This window comes from Ischnura elegans, chromosome 5 (genome assembly GCF_921293095.1).
Source record: "Ischnura elegans chromosome 5, ioIscEleg1.1, whole genome shotgun sequence".
NCBI classification, from domain to species: Eukaryota; Metazoa; Arthropoda; class Insecta; order Odonata; family Coenagrionidae; genus Ischnura; species Ischnura elegans.
Genome location: NC_060250.1, coordinates 83,187,975 through 83,212,998, shown reverse-complemented (window position 1 = coordinate 83,212,998; position 25,024 = coordinate 83,187,975). Strand labels below are relative to the sequence as shown.

Sequence of the window (25,024 nt, the reverse complement as noted above, 5' to 3'; positions counted from 1 at the left end):
CTCCACGTTTCCTATAACCCGAAACAGGATGCGGGTCAGTCACGCAAAACCAACAACAGAGGACTGACATGTGCAGAATAAAAAAAGTTTAGTGCGGAAGCGAAACTGTTTGCCAGGAGAAAAGTGAGACACCTCTCGCAACAAGAGCCTTTCAATTTTTGTTTGCTAGGCAACGAATTCACTCGGGTCGGTGGAAACCAAAATTCTAATAGTGTCGTCAACCTTGGCCATTTTCGACAGACCGTGAGGTTTTAAAATATAGATTAAAAAGGGGAATATAAAAACCGAAAAAAAGATTTAATTTAGAACAGCTGATAACCGAATTTCGGACACTTCCCTCGTAAAATGTCAATCAATAAGTCACAAAATATTTTACCGGTATATTTTGAAATTTGCGTATCTGTTATGCCTTAGAAAAATACCCTAATGCAGTTAAAAATTCTCAGCAATCGTTCTCAATGAAGGTCAAGTTCTCCATCTACGAAATTGGGGTAAATAGAATGAAACTACTCGTGAAAAAAATCAGGAGAAAAGAACCTCATATGTTATTACACATTGAGCTGTATACGATTAAGATTAATTCTCTCGTACAACATGAACTCCAGAACATGTAGACAATAGAACGCCTCTGGAGAAGCGGTATAGCTGATGAAAAGGCGACAAGATCACATATTATAACTACGAAGTAGCCAAGACTTGAGTCGGCTATAGTTTGCTTATGTCATTGTGTGGAAGAATGTTAAGACATTAACGGATTTAAATCCTTCATATGCTAAATCATTATCAATGACTGGTTCCTCTACATTTATTCCTCGCCCTTATTCTACGTATGAGTACTAACACTATGAACTTTTTAACTCCCTATAACAATAGGCAAACAACTTTCTAGTCCAATAAGGAATATATGCCTTAACTTAATCGAAAAATGGATATCTGGATTGACGTGTTAAGTACCATAGGCCCAACAATAATGACACAAAAAACTACTTGAACGGAACTTTTCACGACAACTCATGGAATAACTTGGCTTATTAAGACGATAATCAATCGGTAAAATGTTCCATCGATCCAAGGAAACAATAAAAATCAACCACGTATTCGATTTTAGATTATCGATTAGTTTATTTTAGAAAATGGCATAACTACCCGAATTGCCAATGCTGAAATATAGAGGAAGTAGAGCTGTACAAAACCAAAAGGCACGCTATGTCTGGTTACGATGCTTAGTGTTGTAAACAATCAGGCTACCTTCTCAAAGGCCTCAGCTTCAAATTCACGCCTAGTTACATAAAATTAAGTTGCTATGAAAGGGGATTACCTACAAAATGTACATGCAGCAGCTCATGGAGCAATTCACAAGTATTGGCACACAAATGAGCTCTTACGAGTTATTACAAGCTCTGAAAGGAAATGTATCACTACTCTTTGGCTGATTCATTCCTCGACAACTCAATATAGCTCGAAATCGGTGGGAAAAAGAGGCCTGATAAAGAAATTCGGAAATATTCTCCGATCGCTGGGGTTGCCTTTCAAGGAAATCGTAGATTAAAAGAGTTATCTGATTGACAGATATATTTCAAGTCTCAGGAAATAGGATAAATGCCTTTCCTTAAAGAAAAAAATGTATACATTTGGAATCGGCTCAAGGCCTTAAGGGCCCTTCAAAAATAATAAAAAAAACAAACTCCTATCGCTTTGATGATGAATAATGAATGAGGAATTAATTTTCTTTTTGATCGTCGAATCTGGAAGCACATAATCGTGCATAAATTGAATATTGAATATTTATACAAACCACGTAACGTAGTGGCTCATTAACATTTCAAAATAATGTCTCATAGAGCTTACTGTGTATTCTTGATCATAAAAAAGCACACACATATTTCTACTGCAGTGGGATCAGCATGAAGCAGTCCCACTGAAGAGACTCTCACGTGAAATTCAAATAAAAGATTTTAACGTTATACTCGATACGCCATGACGGAGTTTTGTCCGTGGCTTACAATATTTTAGGGTCACCACAAAAAAATTCCTAATCGGAAAATATGATAAAGTCGTAAACCACGAAGCACTTAAGAATACTGATGAATATCAAAGACTCGAAATAATAATGAGGGGATTTGAAAAACCCAAGAGGACCGAAAGAGTGGCTATAGAGCTCTGGCAGAAGATTTCATCTGCATAATGAATTGGCGCGTAACACAAAACCGCCGCTGAGAATTCCCAATTGGATATTACAAAGGCAATGTGTTACGACAGAGGAGGGGGTTGTTGCGGAACCAAACAATGGAAGGGAGATAGGTAACCGTGAAGTGTACGTACCGTAAGTAATTCGACACGAGCACAATTGCTCCAAACACCTCATAAATCAGTCTCACTTATCGCGATGGCATGGAATGAGGCGGAAAGCCTTTCGTTTACACGTAATTTGTTCGGTACCTCGTGATTTCAATGTTTAAAAAAAGAACCTCAAAAGGACAATGAAAACAGCCGTGATAAATTCAGCCGGTTCCACAAAATTATGCGTAACATTTGTTTTTAATAGGAAAAGATCTAATCACTCGCGGGAGGGTGCAAGTAACTTCAAGCACCTAGGAAATTATTCATCTTAAGGACTTTTGCCACAAAAAGGTTGGGATTTTGGCATAAATATAATCCAAAACTTACGATTAGGAGATAACATCAACTCTGTAATGAGTGATTTTTTAATACTGTATGCAAATAACATTTATTAGCCTAGTCGTGTCTAGTAAAGATTAAGCGAAACTTCAAATAGCGAAATAAGTAGGGGATATATCTTTTCAGCCGTGATGGAAGGACCGAGAGTATACTATAGAAAGCGATGAAATGATTTTTTATACCATGCTATGATTTTTTTTATCATTACCCTTCCTTTCAATGATCGCAGAGCCGCCATCGGAATTTGGAGGCAATGTTTTGAACTTATCTCCGTATTTAATTTTAAATTCTGAATAAAAATAGTAGATACTGTTCCTATCATAATAAAAGGGTTAGAATGTGGCATTTTCATCCGGTTCAGAGCTATCCTGAAAATTTCAGCGGGTCAGCTAATCGGAAAGTGGAGTAAAATTAAGTAACACGATTTGACTCAGGCAAGACGACAATCAATAGAGCTAGTTTATGAAAACGTTCTAAAAAAAAAGGAAAGAGATAAGTTTTCAAATCAGCTTCAAGCATTACAAAAAATTATTTTTCTCCATAACGAGCACTAGAAAAAATGCCTGAAAAGTGGGTAAAGCACTGTTAAACGTAATTTTAAACTCAATTTGAGTTATGACGTCAGCATATCATTCGAAAGGACAGCAACTATTTTTTATGATGAAAGAAAAAATCGCACACGATCAGAAACATCGAAATAGGGATGAATCTGCTATCTAATGAAAGAGTCAATAAAATAGTTTCCACGATAACGAGCAATGGCTATATATTGACATAGGTACAGTAAGAGGTTCAGAAATCAACAATCTATTGATAGAAAATCTAGGCCCTTGAAATCGGTAAAAATTTGCTATTGATTTTTAAGTACCTAAACTACATAGGCCCCAGTATACCGGAGAAAATCATCAAAGACTTGACGTTATTGCTACCTTCCAAACATTTTATGCTAATGAATTACGAATATTCTATTTCGACGTTTTAACTCAATTGAATGTTTCTTCAGGAATAACTGATAAAATAGGCCAAATAAATGCTTAAATGGGAAGAAAATATTTTTTGGCGTCTCAAAAACGAGCGAGCAAATTTATTGCCAGAATTCTCCCAATGAGGTAATGCGGAAAACTGTAATTCAAGTCGAATTACCTGTTCAACAAGCAAGAGTCATCGATTGAGCGGAATGGATAACCTGATGATCGTTAATAAGTCATTTTTAACTCTTAAAAATTGGATAGTCCAAGTTTTCATTGGCCCTTCCACTTCAAGCCAAACAATTGAAAAAATCCCGATTACTCATCCTGGTGATGTATTACAATGCATCAGTAACTCTGACTCAGTATAACAAAAACTAAAAGGCACTCGGAGTGGCAGTGATTACAAAAACAAAAAAATAACGGGAAGCACTTTCGAGAATTCCTCCCACTGAAACGTTAAATGAACCCACTCATGTTATGCCCAATCGAAGCTCACACAATTGGGTCAATTGAGATGCTCTCTTTGTATCCTCAAGCTTATATCATCTCTAGCCTTAGATTCCTGAAATGAAAGATAAAAACCCTATTTTATTGCCTTATTATTCAACTGCTATTGTCGTATTACTACCAATGCAAACGAACGCTCAATAATGCAGAAACTTTACGGAAAAGAATCACGTTAACATAAAACACAATCCTGATACAAAAATTAGTAATTAAAGTACATTTTGACACGTGTCGAAATGGAAATTTAAATTTAATTAAATAAACGTACGATGCTATGGAATGAAATCTGCGGAGTCGGAATAATAAATTTGGCACACCTCATCAAATACGAAAAAAATACTGTAAATTATTATTGTAGCCAGCATTGCCAAAATAATAAGAAAAAACAAGAATTTCAACGAGAAGTCCACCAACGCAGGAGAAAGTACATCCCAGGTACGTTGCCTATACTTATAAGAATATTTAAAAGCCTTCCCGATAATTTAGAAAATTAATCGATAGTAAAAGCATTATTTCCAAACACTTTACCAGAATGCGAAAGTTTAGAAAAACATAATTGGATATTAACAAATATGGCACTTAATTTCCGTAAATTCAAACGCCACCCATTCCTTAGGAACGAAAGCGAGTACACAAATAAAAATTATTTGTGGTTAAAATAGAGTTAAAAAATGCACATTGAACCCTAAGCGAAAGATTTTCCAAGGGCGCAAGCATCATTTCTGCCCAGAAAACTCTGAAAGGACCGGTGCAACACTATGACAGATGCTGGTTACGTATTTACTAGCATCGTAACACCACCAAAACGTACGGCATTTAAATGTCGGTTCAACAGAGTTCATGAAGAAACGAACTCGCTGTCTAAGATGACTGCTAGTTGCGTTATAAAGTTTGAAGTCATTAGTTAAAGATTCACATATACTAGACCACTCAGAAATGAAAAACGAGAAACGATGGAAGTGCGATAATAGCCCTGATCAGCCCAACCATTTCTAAGCAGAATCAGAAGTAAACAATCATTATTACCATATCAGTGCTGTAACTGCACGGACGGTCCACCATGTTTATCGACGTGTCTTTCACTCCACATCCACTCGACGCAAAACAAAGTGACTTTTTCGATCCAATCATCTCCGATTCTATTCAAATTTTTCATATCTACAGACCCTTATGAATAAATATAAAGCAGAAATTGGTTAACATTGGACCCTGAGGGAATACCTGGCAACGGAGACGTAAATATGCATATTTTTGAACTATGACTCGGGTTTACCCAAAAGAACATCGATGAAAAAAATAACACGTTGTAGAATTTTCCAACAATTTACAAGAAAAGTACAAAACATCATATTTGAGAAGCTGACTGCTAGGCATTCTGTCAGTAGACACACGTTTTTAACTCCATTTCAATACATATGATTCATTATTATATTATCATTGAACAAAATATATTTAGATATCAATATATATATATATTTAATCAATTTAGATAAGTATAGCTCTTTACCATACATTTAAAATAAAGAGAATCTAAAGGGTTAAAACTGTAAAGTGGCCTGTTGATATAAATTTTCAAACGAAGGGAAAATGACCGTAAACTTACTTAAATACTCACCAACTAATTGACGTAACAACATGGTAAGAGTTGCACAAACTAAAAACTAGAATCTAATATTCATATTTTGAAGACCAAGATTAAAACTATGCAAGTATTCGTCGCCAATCAAAATAGAAAGGCTAAATAGGAATACTCTTCTTGATTATCTCATAATTATTTTCCCATCCCAAATAATAATATTATAGAAGACCCCGAACACCAAGATCAAAGTACAGAAGACTTTCGGGTTGGTGTGTAGGCTAGAGTGTTGGCATCCCACTCCGTGGGTTCTAGTTCAAATCCCGGCGGTGTCAGAGAATTACCAGACACTGCCCGATTCCTCCTTGAATCTTGTATGGAGGACATTTAAAGCGCAACACTACGTCCGTCGGATGGGACGTTAAGCCGTGGTCCCTTGGCGCCTTTCGTTAACCCATTACCTCCCGGTGTTCTCAGTCAACAAATTTCAGGCAAAAGCTAGAACATGAAGTAATTTAAAACGAAAATTTTTGAAATATCATGCGGATATCGGAGAAATATACCTAGCAGATATAGCATGGATGTTATAAATGCAAATATATAGACAGATAATTACGAAATCTGTTGAGTGAACTCATATGAGATCATCGGTAGGTAACGGGTTAAGAGCAGGCTTATTCCGACGCCGGGTTTCTCTCTACTCGTCCTTCCCTACCCTTACCTTATGGCGAAAATGACCTCAGCTGTCGGTCGCCTCCGACAAATACCATACCACCCCAAAGGACAGAAGGACGCACTGAAAAAACGGAGTGAAGTACTGCATTGATCCAGTGGTACGTACATTACGGAAGAGGAGTCAACGGATAAACCGGGTAATCCAACGGAGGCGCCCAAGTAAGAAATTGAGTCACTTTTAGCGGTGATAAGCAATTTCCCGCACCGCATGCTCTCCCGGAGCAGCGACAAACAAACGAACACAAAAAGGCGTAATGGGTAAGAGGGAGAGAGAACTGTTATGTTCCTACCTAGTTTGTCCGACGACTATGACGCGCATCCAGGAGCGAATGTCTACGGTTACAAAAAAAATTTACCTGCTACATTCATCCGGTTTCACGCGGGATGTGTGATGTAAGGATATAAAAGCAGACATGACGTCACTACAAGTGACTTTGACCCATGTGGGGGGTCAGAGAACGAAGGTTTTTTTGTGGGAAAAATCCATTGTTTCGCCGAATATTTTCTCCTAGGCAGCGCGCGTATCGTTTTCCCAAAATAATCAAGACAATGTCGTTATCGATACACACCACCGTATGTATCTCAAAATTTAGGGCGTACATACACCAAAATCATATCATACGACAATTCCTATGACTTATGAAATACTTAGTACACATAGACAGTTGGACTCCAAATTAACTCTTGAATCAGATGAACATAAATTCTAAAGTTAAATTACGGGATAATTAAGAAGATTCTTCTTATTTAGCCTTCCTCTTTTGATAGGCGAAAATTACACGAGAATTTTCAATCTTGGTCTCCGAAATATGAATATTTGGTTCCACGTTTTAGTTTGTCCTCTTCTTACCACATCGGTAAGTCAAATAAGAATCGGTAAGTAAAAGTCTTGAGTTTAAAGACCTATACTCAAAGGCACTGAATCAACACCCCATACAAATTCGAATATCCATTGATAGGTTGCCAAAGAAATGCGGCAAGATTACGAAACCGGATTCTAGAAACAAAGAATTTTGAAATGCCCGTCTAAAAATAACGCAACACCCACGCCCAACCGGTCTTAGACTGTCATTTATTGTTAAGTAATACTCCGGCTATTATCAAGTCATTTTCATGATTTCAAAAGTAAGACTTTTATCATCAGTCCCTCTAAAAATATGAAATTTTACATCTGAGAGGATGCTAAGGCCAAAATTTTCGAATTCAGGATGCTGAAAAGTGTCAAAAAGGGTCTCCTTTGTGCCATCAGAAACTTTCAGATCATAGATTTTAATATAATGTAAATGATAAATTTTATATTAGTTATACGTTAGGTTAAATGGGTGGTTTGAGAAGCAGTTATGTGACCTCTCAATGCAAACCATTTATTTCCGCTCAACATTTTCGTCGGAAGTATCAAATAAATAAAATAAGTATTAGTAATAATTAAGAAATTTTCAATTGTATGAATACGATGAAAAGTCTATAGGACATTTCTTCCGTTGTGCTTTCGATTGCGGAGGTTCATTCAAATCTTCCTTAGAGTCTGATCGAAATCTGTTCACCACCCTTGCACCAATTACCCTCGAACATCTCATTTCGAGGCATTAGAAATCCATGGCACTTTAAGCCGTCGCCGCTGTTTTTTTAAAAGGATTTATTCGGCATAAATCACAAAATGGCAATCCAGACTCTTTGGAGCTCCGACGGGTTCGAGAGAAAAATGAGAAGTTAAAATTACGACTGTCGAAAGGACCTTCCATTTCGGATTAATGATGTTCTCATACAGATATGGAGCGATAAAATAATAATAATAACAGATGGAAAAAAAATGCTCGCCGAACGCAATCTGATCCCAGTCGAGATTCCATCATTCTCTCCTTTTTCAATTTTTTTTCGGAGTCAAACATTTGCGTCTACCCGGAAACGGTTTCCGGGAACTCCAGGGGGTAGAGACGGTTACGGGGGGTATAAGGGTTCAGGAAGGAGAAGCAGGCCCCAGCTGCTGATCTGCGCGCCTCCGGTCGCTGCAATTTTTAAGCGGGCGCATTGACGCTTTAACCGTGCCGTTGTAGCCGCGGAAAGACTGCGAGACGGGAATGGAATTGAAAAACTTGGATAAGCATATAGAACGTGGATTTATAACGTGGATAAGCATATCTACATACTACCTCGCAAGTCGCCTAAAAATACGTGTGGCAGGGGATGTTAGGACACCAGCCGTCTACATATAAGTGGAAAATGCTGAAACAAGATTACGACAAGCATTTATTAAAGTCCTTTATGGTTCGGGGGAAAAACCAATTCCCATGCCTATCCGTTCGGCAAAAGATCTCTCTTAATTCATGGTTTCTGTCGGACCTGGAAATATAGTGGGGCTCTAAGGTGATGTTCTCCGTGTCGCTCTTAAAGATATCTATTCTCAAATGTCCAAGCCATCTAAGGCTATTGCGCAGCCTCCGAGACTCTAGCGGCTCCCAGCCTAATTCGCTTAACATCTGGGTAACGCTGTCTGTACGCCCCTAGCAGTTTTTGACGAAACGCACAGCTTTATAGGATGTAAAAATGGGACAAAAAGATAAGCAGAGAATGGTAGAAATAGATGACTTGGAGCGAATGGGTAATGACCACAATCCGACCCTTTTCCATATGTCCCTTCCATCACAAACCATTATTTTCACATCTTTTCTAATCACGATTTGTTACAATGTCTGAATATATACATTAATGTACGCCGACGTCATTTGTGTGTGGCACTATTACGGCTAAAATATGTTACCAATATTTTATTTGCAAAACAAAGATAAAATTAAATATACTTACTTACTTCATTTCATATTTCTTATTTCGGCGATTTATATTTTATGTTTGATCTAAGGTTTCCGCGTCGTTTCTCCATATGAGTCACTGCTTTTGGGTGTTCCTCCGCGTTGTGTATGTAAGACGGCCATATTTATGCAATGTTACTTCTGACCTGAAGACGCCAGCAGGATGGTTGGAGAAACAGTCGTCACCTATGGACAACATAACGCGGAGGAACACCCAAAATCCGTGACTCATATTATTTATATTTTATATAAGGAACAAAGAGGAATCTTCATACCCACAAAACCAGACGTTTTTAGTCTATTTTTGAGACGCATTAATTGCTTAAAAATTCAGGTATCACCTTGAAAATTCAAGGATATGTGCATTAGTCCATTGTGAAAAATTGCCTGCTTCTCAAATATAAACATATATATTTGAGAAAATTCTGAAGCAACATTTTCCTACTAAAGATGAAGTGAAATTTTGGCACGGACCAACGCTACGTTCACGTTGATAGGTTAAGTTTTAACAAGTAAACATCGAAAAACATGCGGAACATCGAACAACAGGCGGAAAATGTGTATCCCCTTCAGAATTAATAAGTTTTACACACCAGATGAAGTCGAAAAAACATTCCACGACTATAAAATTAATCGCAAATATAATGATAGACCTGATGGCACACACATCTATTGCATAGAAACTCAACCCATCAAAGTGATACGGAATCCAAACAATAATATCACACAAAATTCGTTGAACAACATGTTAAAATCAACATTCTAAGTTGATATCTCTCAGAGGGCTAATTTACGAATGACCAGCCCTATTTTTGGAATGTGTTCCCTCTTAAATTCCCTCGGAAGTATTTTCGCAATAAAAGAAATAGCTCCACAGCTGCTACTCAGCTTCACAGATGGCGCCGCCGGTTATTCTGCACCAAATATTTCAGCAAAAATATGCAAGGTCTTGAGTTACGATGAATTTCCGTGCACTCTGAAGAATGCTTAATATAATACCACCATGACTGCATAAAGATAGCAGTTGGAAAATGGTAGGAATATATGTCCCACTACGAGATCTGCGAAAATATCCCCTTTTGTTTCTACTAGTGCACACATGACAATGAAGATATTTACGTGGAATATTGATAAACATAACGACTGCCTCCGGCGCGTACGTGTCCCGTTGTAGATCACTCTCATTTCTATTCACTCCATTTTGTATGACTGGTTGAATATATTAGGTCGACACAATTTACAAACAAGCACTGGCACCAAAACGACGGATCTTAGCTCTCACACTAAATCTTTTAGGAGTACTTGATATTACAAAACTTTACTCCATGCCTTCCTTAACACAATTGCATATTTTTCAAGTACTCAACAGAAAATATATCCCTATACAGTATGAAGGGACACGCTATATAAAAATGAATATTTAGAGTGAGTTTCCAAAGAAAAAATATACATTAACAGCAAAAACTTACCAACGCCAAAAAAATATTCCCGCGAATGTTTGCCACACTTACGAGGTAAGTTTATAAAATAACGGGGAATTACTTTTTAAATTTCTTCCAACTTTGGAGAGTCCAATTTTCAACGTTTGTTAATTATTTTGGTATACACGCCCCAGAATTATGATAAAATTTTCAGCAGTAATGATTGTATACATTGTTTATAAAAGGCGCTAAGGTTAGACGTGTTTTTACGAGCTCGCAGAATTTCGGCTCATACTTCATTGCTTGTTGGCGAAATTTAGGCAAAAAAACAATACTTTAACGATAGCCCAGCTTCCATATTCGCCAAATATGGCTCGTGAGATTTATTCCTCTTTACAAAAATTAAGCGAACCTTAAAGGGCCGTCGTTTTACAAGCATAGATGACAGAGGAATAACATTTAAAAGAAATCCTTGACAGAGGTAAAGGCCAATACCATTTCATTGCACCATTATTGCATTATGATTATATATGCTTAACTAATTACATCATCAAAATAATATTTGGCAAATCTTATTTTGACATATTGTTTAACGAAGTTAACAAAATTGACAAATATTATTTTACAAATTTAACAAAAATCCTCACCCACTAAGTTATAAAATTCAAAGTAACATAATTCCAGCGATCAAGAATATTGCTAGGGTTTCTCAACTAAACCGCAAAAAGGGGAAAGGAACATAATTGAAGAGTAAAGGACTGATGGCGAGAGGCCAAAGAGAATGACAGAGCACTATAGATGCATCAAGTACTCCACAGTCAAAACCCCCATTCGCACGCACATGGACTAATCCCCTTGTGTTTACCGAAAGCGTGAATTTGAAAAAAAAAATGAAGACAATGAGCGCCCAAGTCACCCGGAAATGATCCCATTACCCGATATTGATGACCCGTCCCATCACTTTTTGAAAGTGTCGGGAGCCGCAGGGATCAATGTGGAGCCTGCTCAGAGAGCCTCACCCCACTCCACACGACTACGTACTAATGTCCGCCACTCGTCGTTTGAACGTTTCTAAAAGCCTGGATCATGACCACGTGACAGGGGAGAGAGGAAGACGAGAGGCAGTAGATATTTTAGCCAACATTTCCGACAGCAGTCTCAACGCATACAGCTTTACTCGTTCATGTCATTGACGACACGACAGAGATGGAAACTCTTGTCCTTCCAAACCATTTTGCCGTTTAATAATTGACTAAATAAACCAAAGTGATCCTGATAGCGTTGATAAACATTCCGTAGTCTGCTATTACATTATAATCCACGGTTTGTAGGATGATTTGCTGGGAAGATATTTTAGTCGACTTAATGCCTTTTTTCGCACTATACAAGGTGTAGAAAAATTTTGTCGCGAAATTTTAACCCTAGATGGCTGATGCTAGTAGGAACCAAAATTAGTTAATGATACTTAGGTCGAAAACCCACCATTTTTATACTAACTACGGATGTGCTATGATTGTAAGTTCACACAATCAAACTTCCCTCACACGGCACTTTTCCAATTTGATACACTAATGTTTCGAAAAGGTCTTGCAGTTCGTATCTAACTCAAGCGATCTACGGCAGGCAAAGCATTCGAAAACATGAGTTGTCCAGGGCATCTGGCAACAGGGCAAACTCGCAGGAGTTACGAAAACATGAGTTGTCCAGGGCAGCCAACCGGAGTGCTTGGCTCAAAGTTTTCGTAATGGTACGTCTTCGACACAACCATCATTGGTGATTACACTTCCTACTGGCTCAGTTATAACTATTTCGGACTCACGGGAATTTAAAAAAAAATAAAAAAAGGCCCTTATCAATATTTTCCTGTGCCTCAATTTTGAAAATTATATTTCAATGTATTCTCAGCTGTAATCTTACTACATTTGAGATAGTGGTTGATGATGAAAATGGGTATATTCAACATACCCTGAAAATCACAAGACATAAAAGCTTCCAAACAAGAAATAAATAACGAAAAATAACAAAATACGAGCAATCTAAATAGTGATTGGTTCCCTATACTAATCCTGAAGTCTAGGACTAGAGTAGTAGAAACTAGAAAGTAACGCACTCAAGAAAATGACACTTGACCAAAACTAAATACATGAACTTCAAAAGCGAAAAATAGTAACCAACTTTCTCGGAGAGATATATTGTTACTTACGAAAAGCCAGGACAGGTAGTGAACTGAACAGAATGAAATGCTCCCTTTAAAAAATTGACCAATCGCCGTGGACGTAACAGAGAGCTCTAGCAGACTTCGCAGGGAGTCCTGTTGTCAAACGTTTCAGCCTGATTGCTCCGCCATATCCCAATTTGGACAAGGATGGGTTTTGAACTTGCTCACCCGAAATGACAGCCGAGACGGATTCACGTGAGGCTCCTTACGCAAGAGACTTCCCCAGAAGAGCAGTCAATATGAAGAAACGGTCGTGAGTCAAAAGAAAAGAAGCGAAATGCACCGATTTTCTTCTAAAAGATGCGGGCGAAGAATCACTATGAGAGAATCCTACAGATGAAAACGGTCAAAGACGCCTGGGATCGCCCAGCAATACTCTCTGCCGTGTGTTAAGGCCGTTTAACACGATACACGGAATTGCGCAATCTGATGTACGTGCGAAGGCGCAATCAAAATTGCGTCGTGTAAAGCGGTGAATAGCTAGAACACATGAGAGAATGCGTGGATGCGAGACGGCAAAATAGCCCCTGTTCTAATTTCTTTCATGCATTCGCGCAATTCCACGTCATTTTCGAAATTAATGCAGCCCTAACCTGCGCAATTCCGTGGCCCGTGTTTTTCGGCCTTTAAGAAGCAATCTTTGGGTGGAGTCACCGTGAGTGAGGGTTCAAAGGATGCATCACTACCTCTCTACCGGTCGCATTGTGCCTTTTGTTTGGTATTGCACCACTCAATTTAAAACTCACTTTTTCATCTTGAAATTATCAGATTAAATGGAATAGAGCTAATTCAACATTTTATCCGTATCTCACATTTCTTCAAATAGAATAAATAGTAAGATGTGAAGGAAAAGATTGCGCGAGCGAGCGAGAAAGAGCGAGCTAGTAACTAAATATGCAAGAGGAACTCAATCAGAGGTAGCCTAAAGGAGGAGACCTGCTTCCCAATGAAACTCCAATCGCCTAGCGTAAAAGAAGAATCGTAAAAGAAATACTGATGTGGAACTTGGGTTAGTTTTTATACGCCTACATTTTTGTTTCAAGTAGCTAAAAACAGGGTTTATAACTCGTACCCTTTAGGTGTTTTTTTTTAACTTTAAAAATATGGAAATAGTCCAAATAGGACGTGATGTGATAAGAAAGTAAGAAAAATACACTATTTTAATCACCAAACAAAACTTCCAAACAATGAAAACACAATCGCCAACACATCAATCACCTAATCGAGAGCCCGATTGGACAACTATAATTTTCTTTGCACATCGGTATTTGAATCATAGGGAGGTACACAGTGGCGGATCTATGGTGGGGGGCTAAGGGAGCTACCCTTTGGTATCTAATTTACACTAGATAGAATGATGATTTTTTTTTCCGACCCCCACTACTGCTGGAATCTTAACCCGCACTTATGTTAGCTCCCACCTCGCCCCTATCCTGGATCCGCCACTGATGGTACATACTACAATCATCGGTATTTGAACCTGTGATTCAGCTCATCTAATGGTTTTCAAATATATTTGATCTTGGAGACTGAATAAAATGGTTCCTACGAGAAACGAATTTCATAAAGTTATTTATTTTTGCTGCAAAATAGAAATAGTAATGCAGTCCCCATTCCCATTGTCCTAGCATGCGTGTATCACAAAAGATACTTTTAAAAATTAATTCTAAATTACAAATCTACTAAAATTATAATTTTTTTCTTCGGTACACTAAGCATAATACAATTACACGCATTAGAAACGGAAAATATAATTAAAAAACAAACAAAAATGAAGCTGTAAAAATAAAAATTACGACAAATAATTGCGCGATATAACAAAAAAATATATTCATTTTGGTATAAATAGCATGACGCAGTAGGCAATCTCACAACAGAGAAAGCCGGAAGTAGTGACTTCTAGGGTGGTATAAGAGACAAAATGAAGAAAATTCGAAAAATATTCTAAGAATGCAATTGAAGTGGATGACTCGGCAGTAACTGGGGCATGGGGACTGATACAAGGAGATGCCCAAGGCACGATGGACGTAAAGAGGATAGCTAAACCAATAAGAAATCAAAAAATGCAATATAGAATTTTGGAAGACCCAGCGGAGCCAAGAAAAAAACGTTGATATTTTCGGACCAAAATGAAAGAAAGACAAAGCATACAAGCACTTAAAGACCGAAATGAAGACAAATGATAACAAAGGTACTTTGAAAGGTGCGCTAAAATAGAAATGTTGGGATAATGAATTCAAAGACCGTATTCTAGGTTACCAACTAATTGATACCAAGAACAAATTTCTACATGAATAAATTAACAACAATGGAATCATTCACACCAAAATAAACCAATATGATATTTTCAAGTCATCATTTGTATTTATCATTGTATGCGCATTTATCATTTGTAAATCTTTACCAACTACATTTCCCCGTATAGTTATTAGGCCCAAAAGATGAACGAAAATCAGATTCGATAATGTTTTTACTTCGGTACGACCGTAATTAATCCATGACCATTGAGGATACCAGGGCAAGGCCACCAAACTAGATGATAAAAGGTTTTCAATCAACATTAACGGTTCTTAATAAAATTTTACCCAACACATTGATTCGTGTCTAATAAAATTGTGCTCAGCTCCAGCATTTGATCAATGATGCGGATTATTATTCCAACCCAGTCTTACAATTAGTTTTAAATAACTGGCGTTTTTACTTTCTCCGTAAAGTAAAGAGAGTGAATCGCTGAGTCATCATTGTATTCTTCCTCGTTCTGTTATAAAGTAAAGATACAAATCTTGAATTTGCAAATACAGATACATATTCGCAAGACCAGAAAAGAGAGATATTAAATAGTCGGTTCTAAACCAAATCCCTGTCGTTTTTAAGAGCCGGTACGGTGGACACATCAGAAGTAAAACCAGGAATAAACAATACAGCAATCCCGAAGTTTTCTTTTGACAACCCGATAAACTTTTCATTTTCCCCGATTTTCCCTGACTTTCAAGATGCGCACTAACCCTGACCGCAGATTGATTTCGCAAAAACAAGAACTAACAGTAAAACTGAATTAATATTTTTTCGTCGATATTAAACGCCACGTAGAGATATCACATAAGGTTGTGCAGTGAAGTAGGCAAAATGCTTAAAGTAGGAAAGTGCGTAAATCGAAGTGTGTATTAATTTCATAAAAATTTCAAAATATACTCTTCTAAGAATACTTCATCGACTTTCTTACTCAAAAAATGCCTTTTTGAGCTTTATTTTCTCGGAAATGCGTTTGAGAATCCGTAATTCTATTCAGATTCTCATGGAAATATTGTCATAACGTTTTAACCTCGAGCGATGCCATCAACTATGGGAAAAATTATTTTAAATTACACGTGCGAAAACTATTTGCCTTCAATGGCGCATTATCAACATACCTATTTCCTTAAATAGGCATGGACGAGTGAAAGAGGAAGAGAAATGAAGTTCGAGCCTTCTTCTCGTGTCTTACCTGAGGGCCACTCACGACTCGTCACCATGGCGACGGAAGGACTTGAAGACAAGAGGATACGGGGCCAACTGCTCAACAGAACCTATAAATAAAATAAGAAAATAGATAAACATAGGTGCAAAAGAAAAAACAAATCATTTTACCATTTGAGAGAATAAAGAAAGGTACGCACCGAATACAATGAAGAATATGTTAATCAAACCCTTACAACTCAACAAAGATTATTTTAAAATACAATAGTCGAGAGAAAAATGTAAGAATCTTCGTAGCTTGTCAATAGATGGATAGACATTTTAAAACATGATTGTGCAAAGAGTACAACATCGACAAACGGATTATTTGGCAATAAGCTCTGTTATACACGTATGAACCAGTTCGTATGAAAGTTATGCCACCAAACAAAATCTTGTACGTTCACATAATTCAATCTTTAAGCTTAATTAAACGAGAGCTTTGAGCGAGTATCAATAATACGCGATTAAATTCCGCCATCTCACCCATTCTAAGATTGATTGCTTCTGATACAGTGGCGGCTGGTGAACTTTTATTTCGGGGGTTCAACCGGGAGGTGCGGGTAGTCTACCTTCCAGCCATAGAGGGAGAATCCCAGGAAAATTTTATATTTGTAGAGCTTAAAAAACTATTTTAAAACTATTTTGATCCCAATTTGGTTGCTTTGAAAAATATTTAGTTATTTGAAAATAAGTATCTACAATTACATTTTTATGCAATTAATTTAGTTTACTATGGATTATCGTTTTATAAAAGTTGTACCATGGAAAAGGAAAAATAAGAATGATATTATTTTATTTAAGTTTTTGTGAATTCACTAGCATCCTACAAATGCTTGCATATTGAAATATTTTATGCTTAGTTTTTAATGGTAATAGAACCCCAGCATATTTAATTTGATGTACACACGATTTAGGCAATTGCAAATTCACAAATAGCTATATGAGGCAGGCTCAATGGCGTCACCCCCCCCCCCCCCCCAGATTTTTCCTCGCAGGGACATCATGAAATAAAGAAGTTGCATGAAATTTGATATTTTTTAAACTCGAACCGATTCTCAAAATGACACTTTCCCATCCTCACTCTCGAAAGCTGAGCCGAGAGTTGAGATTCTTGCTGTTATCAGAATATCAAGTTGCAATTAATACTTTGGCAATTTTTTTACAATTGTATATTTTAACTAATAAAATCGTACAGCTACAGATATTCTACACAGTTAAGTTACATTCATTGTTAAAATGAGACTTAAACCACACTAATTTTAATAAGAACCTTTAAGCGACTCCTGCAGTTGTTGTATGTTTAAACATGAAGTCCATTCTTCTCTCCTTTTTTGCGGCAAAATGGTCAATCACCTTCTCATTAAAGTCCACTATATTGCGGGCCATCTCTTTTTCAATTGACATCATGGTAAGTGCTGTAAGCCGGTCTTCGTCCATTGTGCTTCTGAGGAAGGTTTTAATTCTTTTCAGACATGAAAAACAACGTTCTGCTTCTGCCGTTGTCATTGGTATTGTGATCAGTGCTTTTAGCAGTTTCACCGTTTCACTGAAACATTGTTCTAAATTGTTTTCAAGAAGGAATGACAACAAATGAGTGGCCTTCTTAACTTCTTTAAAATCTTCTCTGCTGTAAATAAGCTGAAGCTCGCATCTTAGTTTATTTTTGTCAAGAAAACCAAATGATTCTATTGTCGTGTTTAGGATATCATCAGGAAACCTTTTTCTATAGCCGGACATATTTTCGTTGTCAAACAAGTTTGCTGCAACTAGATGACCAGTGAATTCGAATCTGCGTTCTGCCTCTGCTGCTATAGCGTCACAAACTTCCTTGGCAGCTGCATTTCGCAATGTTTGCCAGTTTTCCACCTTATTTCTCTTTGGTCTAGGCTCTGCTGATTCATCTGCTGTGGCCAGGCTTTCCACACTCTCCCTTACTTTCTGTATTTCTCTTTTGAAAGAGGAAATTGCTTCCTTTGCCCAAACAGGGTTTATATTTTTCTTTTGCAGTGAGCTATACAAAATATCTACATGAGGCATAACCTTTGAAAAGAATTCGAGCCAGTATTTAAACTCTGGTTGCTGCAGTTTCAGTTTAAGTCCTTGAGCTTTATTCAAAGTAGAAGTCATTTTGCTTGTTTCTTCAATTTTTTCAAAGCATTCTATTAATTCTTGAATATTTTGGTGAACTACTAATACGGATCTTGAATTGTAGTTCCATCTTGTTGAAGAGCCAGAAGGAAGTCGTTTTCCAACTATTTCATCCAAAATGTCAGCTCTCTGTGAGGACTGGCTAAAAAAGGTACACACCTCTTGAAGATTTGCAAAAAATACCCTCACTTCTTTGTTTTGACTTGTTGCTTGAACCATGACCAAGTTGAGCTGGTGCGCGTAGCAATGTACAAAGTGTGCATTTGGATACTCCGCCTTGACACGTGTCTGAACACCATTGAATTGGCCACTCATTACATTTGTACCATCATAGCTTTGTGAGATAAGTTTGTTTTTGGCCTCTCCTAGCACTTCCACAAGAACACGTTTTATGCAGGCGAATAATGTTTCAGCATCATGATGTTTAGGGTTTAGAAATGTCCAAAATCTCTCGATAGGCAACCCACTTTTGAGAACAGAGCGAAACACTACAACCATCTGAGCTTTAGCAGACACATCTGTAGTTTCATCAGCAATCACAGACACAAAATCTGCTGAGCGAATTTCTTCAAGAATATGTAGTTTGCAGACGTGCAGCATACAATCTAACAGGTCATTTTGAATTTCCTTGGACGTACCTTTAAAAACAGTGGCAACTTCCAGGTGTGATTTCAAAATAGTATCTAATGTAGCTGAGAAATTCACTAATCCTTTGAAAATACCGGGGTTATTGGAGTCATCTCTTTCATTATGTCCACGCAAAGCTAGTTCAAACTCTCCACAAAACCGAATACAATCAATTATTTTTGAAAGGACATACCGATTTTTCCTGACTTGGTCGTTATTTTTCTCAACATTAAGCCTAAAAGCTTCACTGAGTTGTTGCCTTATTTCAGTACGACCTAAGATGGATAAATCCAAGCAGGCATTCTTATGATACAAAGATGTTTCATGTTTTTTTATTTTCTGGGTAAGATGACTCAAGTCTGAAACTCCAGTAGTTGTCCATGTTGTGTCCTTTCCTTTATAAAATAGAAGACACGGGAAGCAAAAGAATCTATTGGTTACTTCACATCCACAAATCCACGAATTTCTATCATACAGATGTGACTTGAATATACGAGTGTAGTTTTTGCCTCGAGAACTTTGCTGTAGACGAATGTCCAAAGGCGGCGTCGGTCTGCCTAGTGCTTTGATTGCACATTTTTGTTCAAGAGTTAGGGCACAAAAGTTACTACTAAGTAATGATGCAACACTGTTCATCCTTGACACGTTTCGAAGCACTAAGCCCACACTATACAGTCGCTCACAATCAACTGAAATAATTTACAATCCACGATGACACATTCAGTACGGTGAAACACTATTCGTGATACTGACCAATACTGACTGACAGAGACGTAACTTAAAAATTGTAGTAAACAAATGAGTTGCAGCGATATCGTGCGCCAGCTGTTGACAGCGCTGTGCACACTTATCCGCGCGCATTAAAATCAGCTTCAAATATCGCCACTTGCGACGCTAACGAGCAACGGTATCCAGAGTCCTCTATTTATGAAGTGAGGGAGTGGTGCTGAGAATCCAATATAGAGGACTCTGACGAAGAGTAATATAGAGAAAGAGTAGCGTCGAGAACAGCCATTCAGAGGACCCTGAATACCGTTGCATGTCAGCGCCTCGAGTGGCGATTTTTGAAGCTGATTTTAATGCGCGCGGAGCGAAAACAACTCTAGCGGCGGACATGACAAACCTCTTGTTGTGCAGTTTACGGGATTGGCAGACTCGTGAACCGTTCGGACACGTTCGGTTACTCTCGGGAGAAGTCGGTTGTCGCTGCACTGTCTTTGCAGCTCCGAGACCATGTTATTCCGCCGCAAGCCCCCCTCCCTCCGCCAACCCCGCGCCTAAGTCAGGAGGTTCATTCTTCCTACTGAACTCAGCACAGCTGAGCACAGCAGTAGAGCTCACGCGCGGTAACTTCAGCCCTCTTTCAAAAATTTTGAAACGTATTTAATGAAATTTCCAAGATAAATCTTACAATTCCGTTTCCGTTTAGGTAAATGTCAAAGCAGCAATTTATTTTGGGGGTTCACTGAACCAGTGAACCTATAGCACGAGCCGCCACTGTTCTGATAGTTAAAATCGCACGTTTTCGTCCAACCTTAATTATTTAATGTTCATATAAAATGAGTATAAAAGAAAATGTCCGGCTGGAAAAGTCTGGACACCCAAGATAAACCGTTTACATGGTAACAGCAAAGTGCATCCAAAAAAAAGTTTGCGTTGCCATTGCTCAGTAACTAAATAGTTGCGACTCCCAAGTTTATGGACAATATATGCTGGAAACTGTCCCCCCTACCACTAGTCCGAAGTATTGCAGATTCCTCCTGAAACACCCTGTATTAAAACCTGAATGCCACGAGTTGGAGTAAAATACAAGTTCTTGGGAAAAAGGCGAAAAAATAATAAACAGAGAGTTCTTAGTCCCACTGCGGTACCCAATAATCCGAATATCAACATAAAATAACTTGAACAGAGCCAGAATGACGTAAATTGCAAAAAAGGCCAATGGAGGGCCGAATGCTATTTATACCGTCATATGGCTAGCGGTAGAAAACGTTGAGATATTTCGTACAGCATGACGAGATATAAAAAGTAAATACAGGGTGGGGCAGAATGGACTCCCTAGTTTCAGACAATCACTGTAGAGTGCGCAGGTGTGTTAGCGGGGTTGGAGTAGTGCCGTTTGGTGGGGGAAGCGATGCCATTTTTTAGTAATCGCCATGAAGTGGTCTGGTGAGCATTAAGGCTTTGTCATAGAAACTTTCTTTATAAACAATAATGGTGTATTGGCGACGCAGAGGGCTTTTCGTAGGCAGTTTGGTTTGCCTCGTCATAACAAGGTTCCTGATGCAAAAACCATTAGGAAATGGATCACTCGTGTGCGGGCGACAGGATCTGCACTTCCTAGAAAACCAGCAGGGCGACCTAAAAGTGTTAGGACACCTGAAAACATCGTGGCAGTGAGAGCGTCCATTGAGCAGTACCCATCGCGCTCTGCGCGGAAACATGCTGGTGCCCTTGGAATATCGTCCAGAACAGTTAGGCGAATTTTAGACACTGACCTTCACTTACACCCCTACAAGATGATGGTCGTTCAAGAATTGAGTCCACAAGACTGAAACGTACGGATGCTTGCAATGCAATTTTAACCTCTGTGCAACCCGACGCTATTCTGTGGTCTTGCGATGAAGCGCATTTTCACCTCTCCGCCACAGTTAATAAGCAAAATTTTCTGAACTGAAAATCCTCATGAACTTCATCAAAGACCTCTTCATAGCCCCAAAGTGACAGTTTGGTGCGCCGTGTCCTCCATAGGCATTATTGGGCCTCACTTTTTTGAATCTCGAGGTTTAACTGTTACTGTTATCTCTGAGCGTTATTGTGAAATGCTGGAGAACTTTTTTCAACCTAAAATGGAAGAGTATGGTCAGCAATATGACACATAAGCCTTTTGGTTTCAACAGGACAGTGCCACGGCTCATACCGCCCTTCGTTCACGCCAAGTCCTGCAAAGACAGTTTCCCGGCCGCCTGATCTCATTACGAGGCGAGGTTCCGTGGCCCCCTCGCTCCCCGGATTTGAGTCCATGCGATTTTTTCTTTGGGGATATCTCAAAGCTGAGGTTTACAAAGTTCGACCAAGGACCTTGGAAGCTCTTAAGGAGGCAATTACAGATGTCATCATTGGAATATCAGAAGATATGCTGAGAAGAGTTTTCGAAAACTTTTTTGAACGACTCAATATGTGCATCGCTCGCCAAGGTCGTCACCTGGATGAACAAATTTTCAAATTCAAGTAAAAATAAAATGGCATTGAATGTAATTTTGGGAAATATAAACGTTTTAAAATTATCTTTGTTAGTTTTTTCACAATTCACCCGTCAAATCAGGGAGTCCATTCTGCCCCACCCTGTATGAAGAGTCAAATTTTACACATGAAAAAATTGCTCGCAATTTTTAAATGATAGAACAAATATTATGGCTACATTATATAATAGATATTAAATTATCTTTTGAAATCTAACGCGACCGAAATATCGCTAAAACGATTAACTTCAGAGAAAAAGAAATATAAAATAAGGATGTGTACAGCATTGAACTTATCGTCTCTGATTTATTACTGCCGATTTTTTTTTAATCACTCATACCCAAAAATGATTTATCGCTCTAACAATTGTCGGTGTCCGAAATGACGAATGGAAACTGGATATCACTTCAGGCATGCTCGTTGGAAATTTCGCATACACAGTACGTAAAGTAAAATAAAATAACAGCATTCCAAACAATAAATTATGGTTTCATATGCCATAGAAAACTTCTTGAATGGACACAATGATGATACAATTTTTGAGGGAAAATTCAGTTCACTTTTATCACCATTAGATGATTTGTTTTAAAACTCAGAGAAAGATGCTGGAGATGATGCAGTGATGGAAATGAAAAACTTGATAAATGAAGCCTGAAAGATTAAATTGCGTCGAAATCGAAGTATTCACATTGCAGCCATGTAGTTATTACTCTATAATTGTTTGAATAACTCACATTATATCTTTCATGAGACGATTTCCTCATGATAATTTTTCCATTCCACGAGAATAAGCTTGAATAAAGACCTATCCTCGTCGTCAGCAAAACTTAGGTCTTCATTAAAAGTTATCGACGTGATATTCAGAATTTTCCGTTCATTGACTACAATAGCCCATAATATTAAGCCGGAAATCATTACCAAAAAGGCACGGCTTATTCAGCCATGAACTAGTGGTGAATCAGCTATGTGAAATCAAGAACTTTTATCATGACAATCACTAAGTAACCATAAAAGGTTGCGACGGAAATCTTCACTGAAAACAGGACTTATTATTCCTGATATCAATGTGAAATTAATACTTTATTTCTAAGCAATCACCACATTCTAACTTGACTAAACTCAGAACCTCCTCCCAACCGGTCGTAATTAGCCATTTTTCGAGACAGATTACTCGTTTGAAAACGTTCAAAACTTGAAATTTTCATGGTACATTAATTACAGGCAAACCATGTGAAATATGTAATTTATTCTCTTATTTACTAACCTCAAAAAATAAAAAATAATTACACTAACTACTTTTGTTAGAATTTTCCCTCATCGGGAATATAAAAAAAAAAAAAAAATAGGGGGAATGATGTTCTCTTACGAATGAAGTTCAATATTTTTTCGAAGTCCGAAAAGTGTCTTTTCACTTCTGTATCTTTTAATGAAGACCTACGCTGTGTAGAGGACGAGGATAAGTTGCATTTTGAAGCTGATTTTCATGCAATGGAAAAGTTATCGGATACCTGTGACAGCAACAACACTTCTCTTTATAATGTGCTAACAGTTTAAAATTTAGAATATGTTTTATTTCAATCATTCCCTAAATAATTGTTTGATGAATACAATCATCAAGGATAAGAGAAAAGGAAGAACTATTAAAAAAAATACCTGAACAAGTGACAAGGATAACAATTGATGAAAACGGAAAAAAAATTAATTAGCGGCCCGGTAAAGATTAGCTGATAGGAAAGTCGCGAGGAATACTACTGCATTGTTGAACAATGATGACGACGTCCACCAAAAGATGAAAAGTCGGAAACCATACCTTACAATAGAACTTCCTTCTCACTAACGAACAAGGAATGTGAAGCAAGAGTTAATTTTACTGCAACTGCTATGCTATCCCTCATATATGAGCTAGAAACGGCTCTACCAAGTATCTCATTAACTAACATAATGAAATTTGAAATATACTCCATACTTCACAAAATAATTAGAAAAAAATCATGAAGAAACCAGCAGTTCACAACTTCACATCATTACCTAATCGTAAAAAATTTACGAAGAAAAGCTCTTATAACTAAGAATACGATTAATAGACAATGAAGAGAAAAGATAGGTAAAGAGAAAAAAAGTAGGCAAATATGAAGAGTTTATCCAATTGGAGAGTTCAATGGAGAGCTACGCCATACCAATTTCTTTGAACCCATAAAGTTAAGATGATAACTCTGGTCTAGAAAATCATTGCTTTGTAACAATGCGATTTTGGAAATTAAGCAGCAAAAGCAGTAGTGAGAAAGCAGAGTCGATAAGTAGGCGACAAGAGCACAACTAAGAGAAAAAGCGAAACAACGGCGGGGAAATCAACAGGGCGCATATTCCACGCTCAACCGGTTTTTTTCGTGAGTACTACTTGTTGAAAACTTAACAATTCTTTATTATTTGAAGGGTATAAAAGTATACCCTTTTCAGCATTTTTCACACACATAGCTCCTCTTTTGCGTCAAATTCGAAAATTTCACATCATTTTTATCTCTCAGATGTAAAATTTTTATCCTGAGATAAAAGTTAATCGTTTAAGTTGATCCACAGCACACATCCAGGCTATT

The 25,024-nt window shown here is 37.7% G+C and overlaps 2 protein-coding genes across 3 annotated transcripts in view; both read right to left on the bottom strand.

Annotated features, from left to right (window-relative positions):
* The window catches only part of LOC124159129 (beta-1,3-glucosyltransferase), a 230,620-nt gene that overhangs the window by 173,723 nt on the left and 31,873 nt on the right, over positions 1-25,024 (bottom strand). For both annotated transcript variants that reach the window (XM_046534702.1, XM_046534704.1), the window contains exon 2: positions 16,399-16,480. In XM_046534702.1, coding sequence (XP_046390658.1) covers positions 16,399-16,426 — 28 coding nt within the window. In that variant the 5' untranslated portion in view covers positions 16,427-16,480. The remainder of the gene's footprint in view (positions 1-16,398; positions 16,481-25,024) is intronic.
* Positions 17,422-20,198, bottom strand: LOC124159128 (zinc finger MYM-type protein 1-like). The gene is made up of 2 exons (XM_046534701.1): positions 17,683-20,198; positions 17,422-17,526 (listed from the first exon to the last, which is right to left on the bottom strand). Exon 1 carries the CDS (start codon positions 19,821-19,823, stop codon positions 17,685-17,687), a length of 2,139 nt encoding a protein of 712 aa, XP_046390657.1. The 5' UTR covers positions 19,824-20,198; the 3' UTR covers positions 17,422-17,526; positions 17,683-17,684.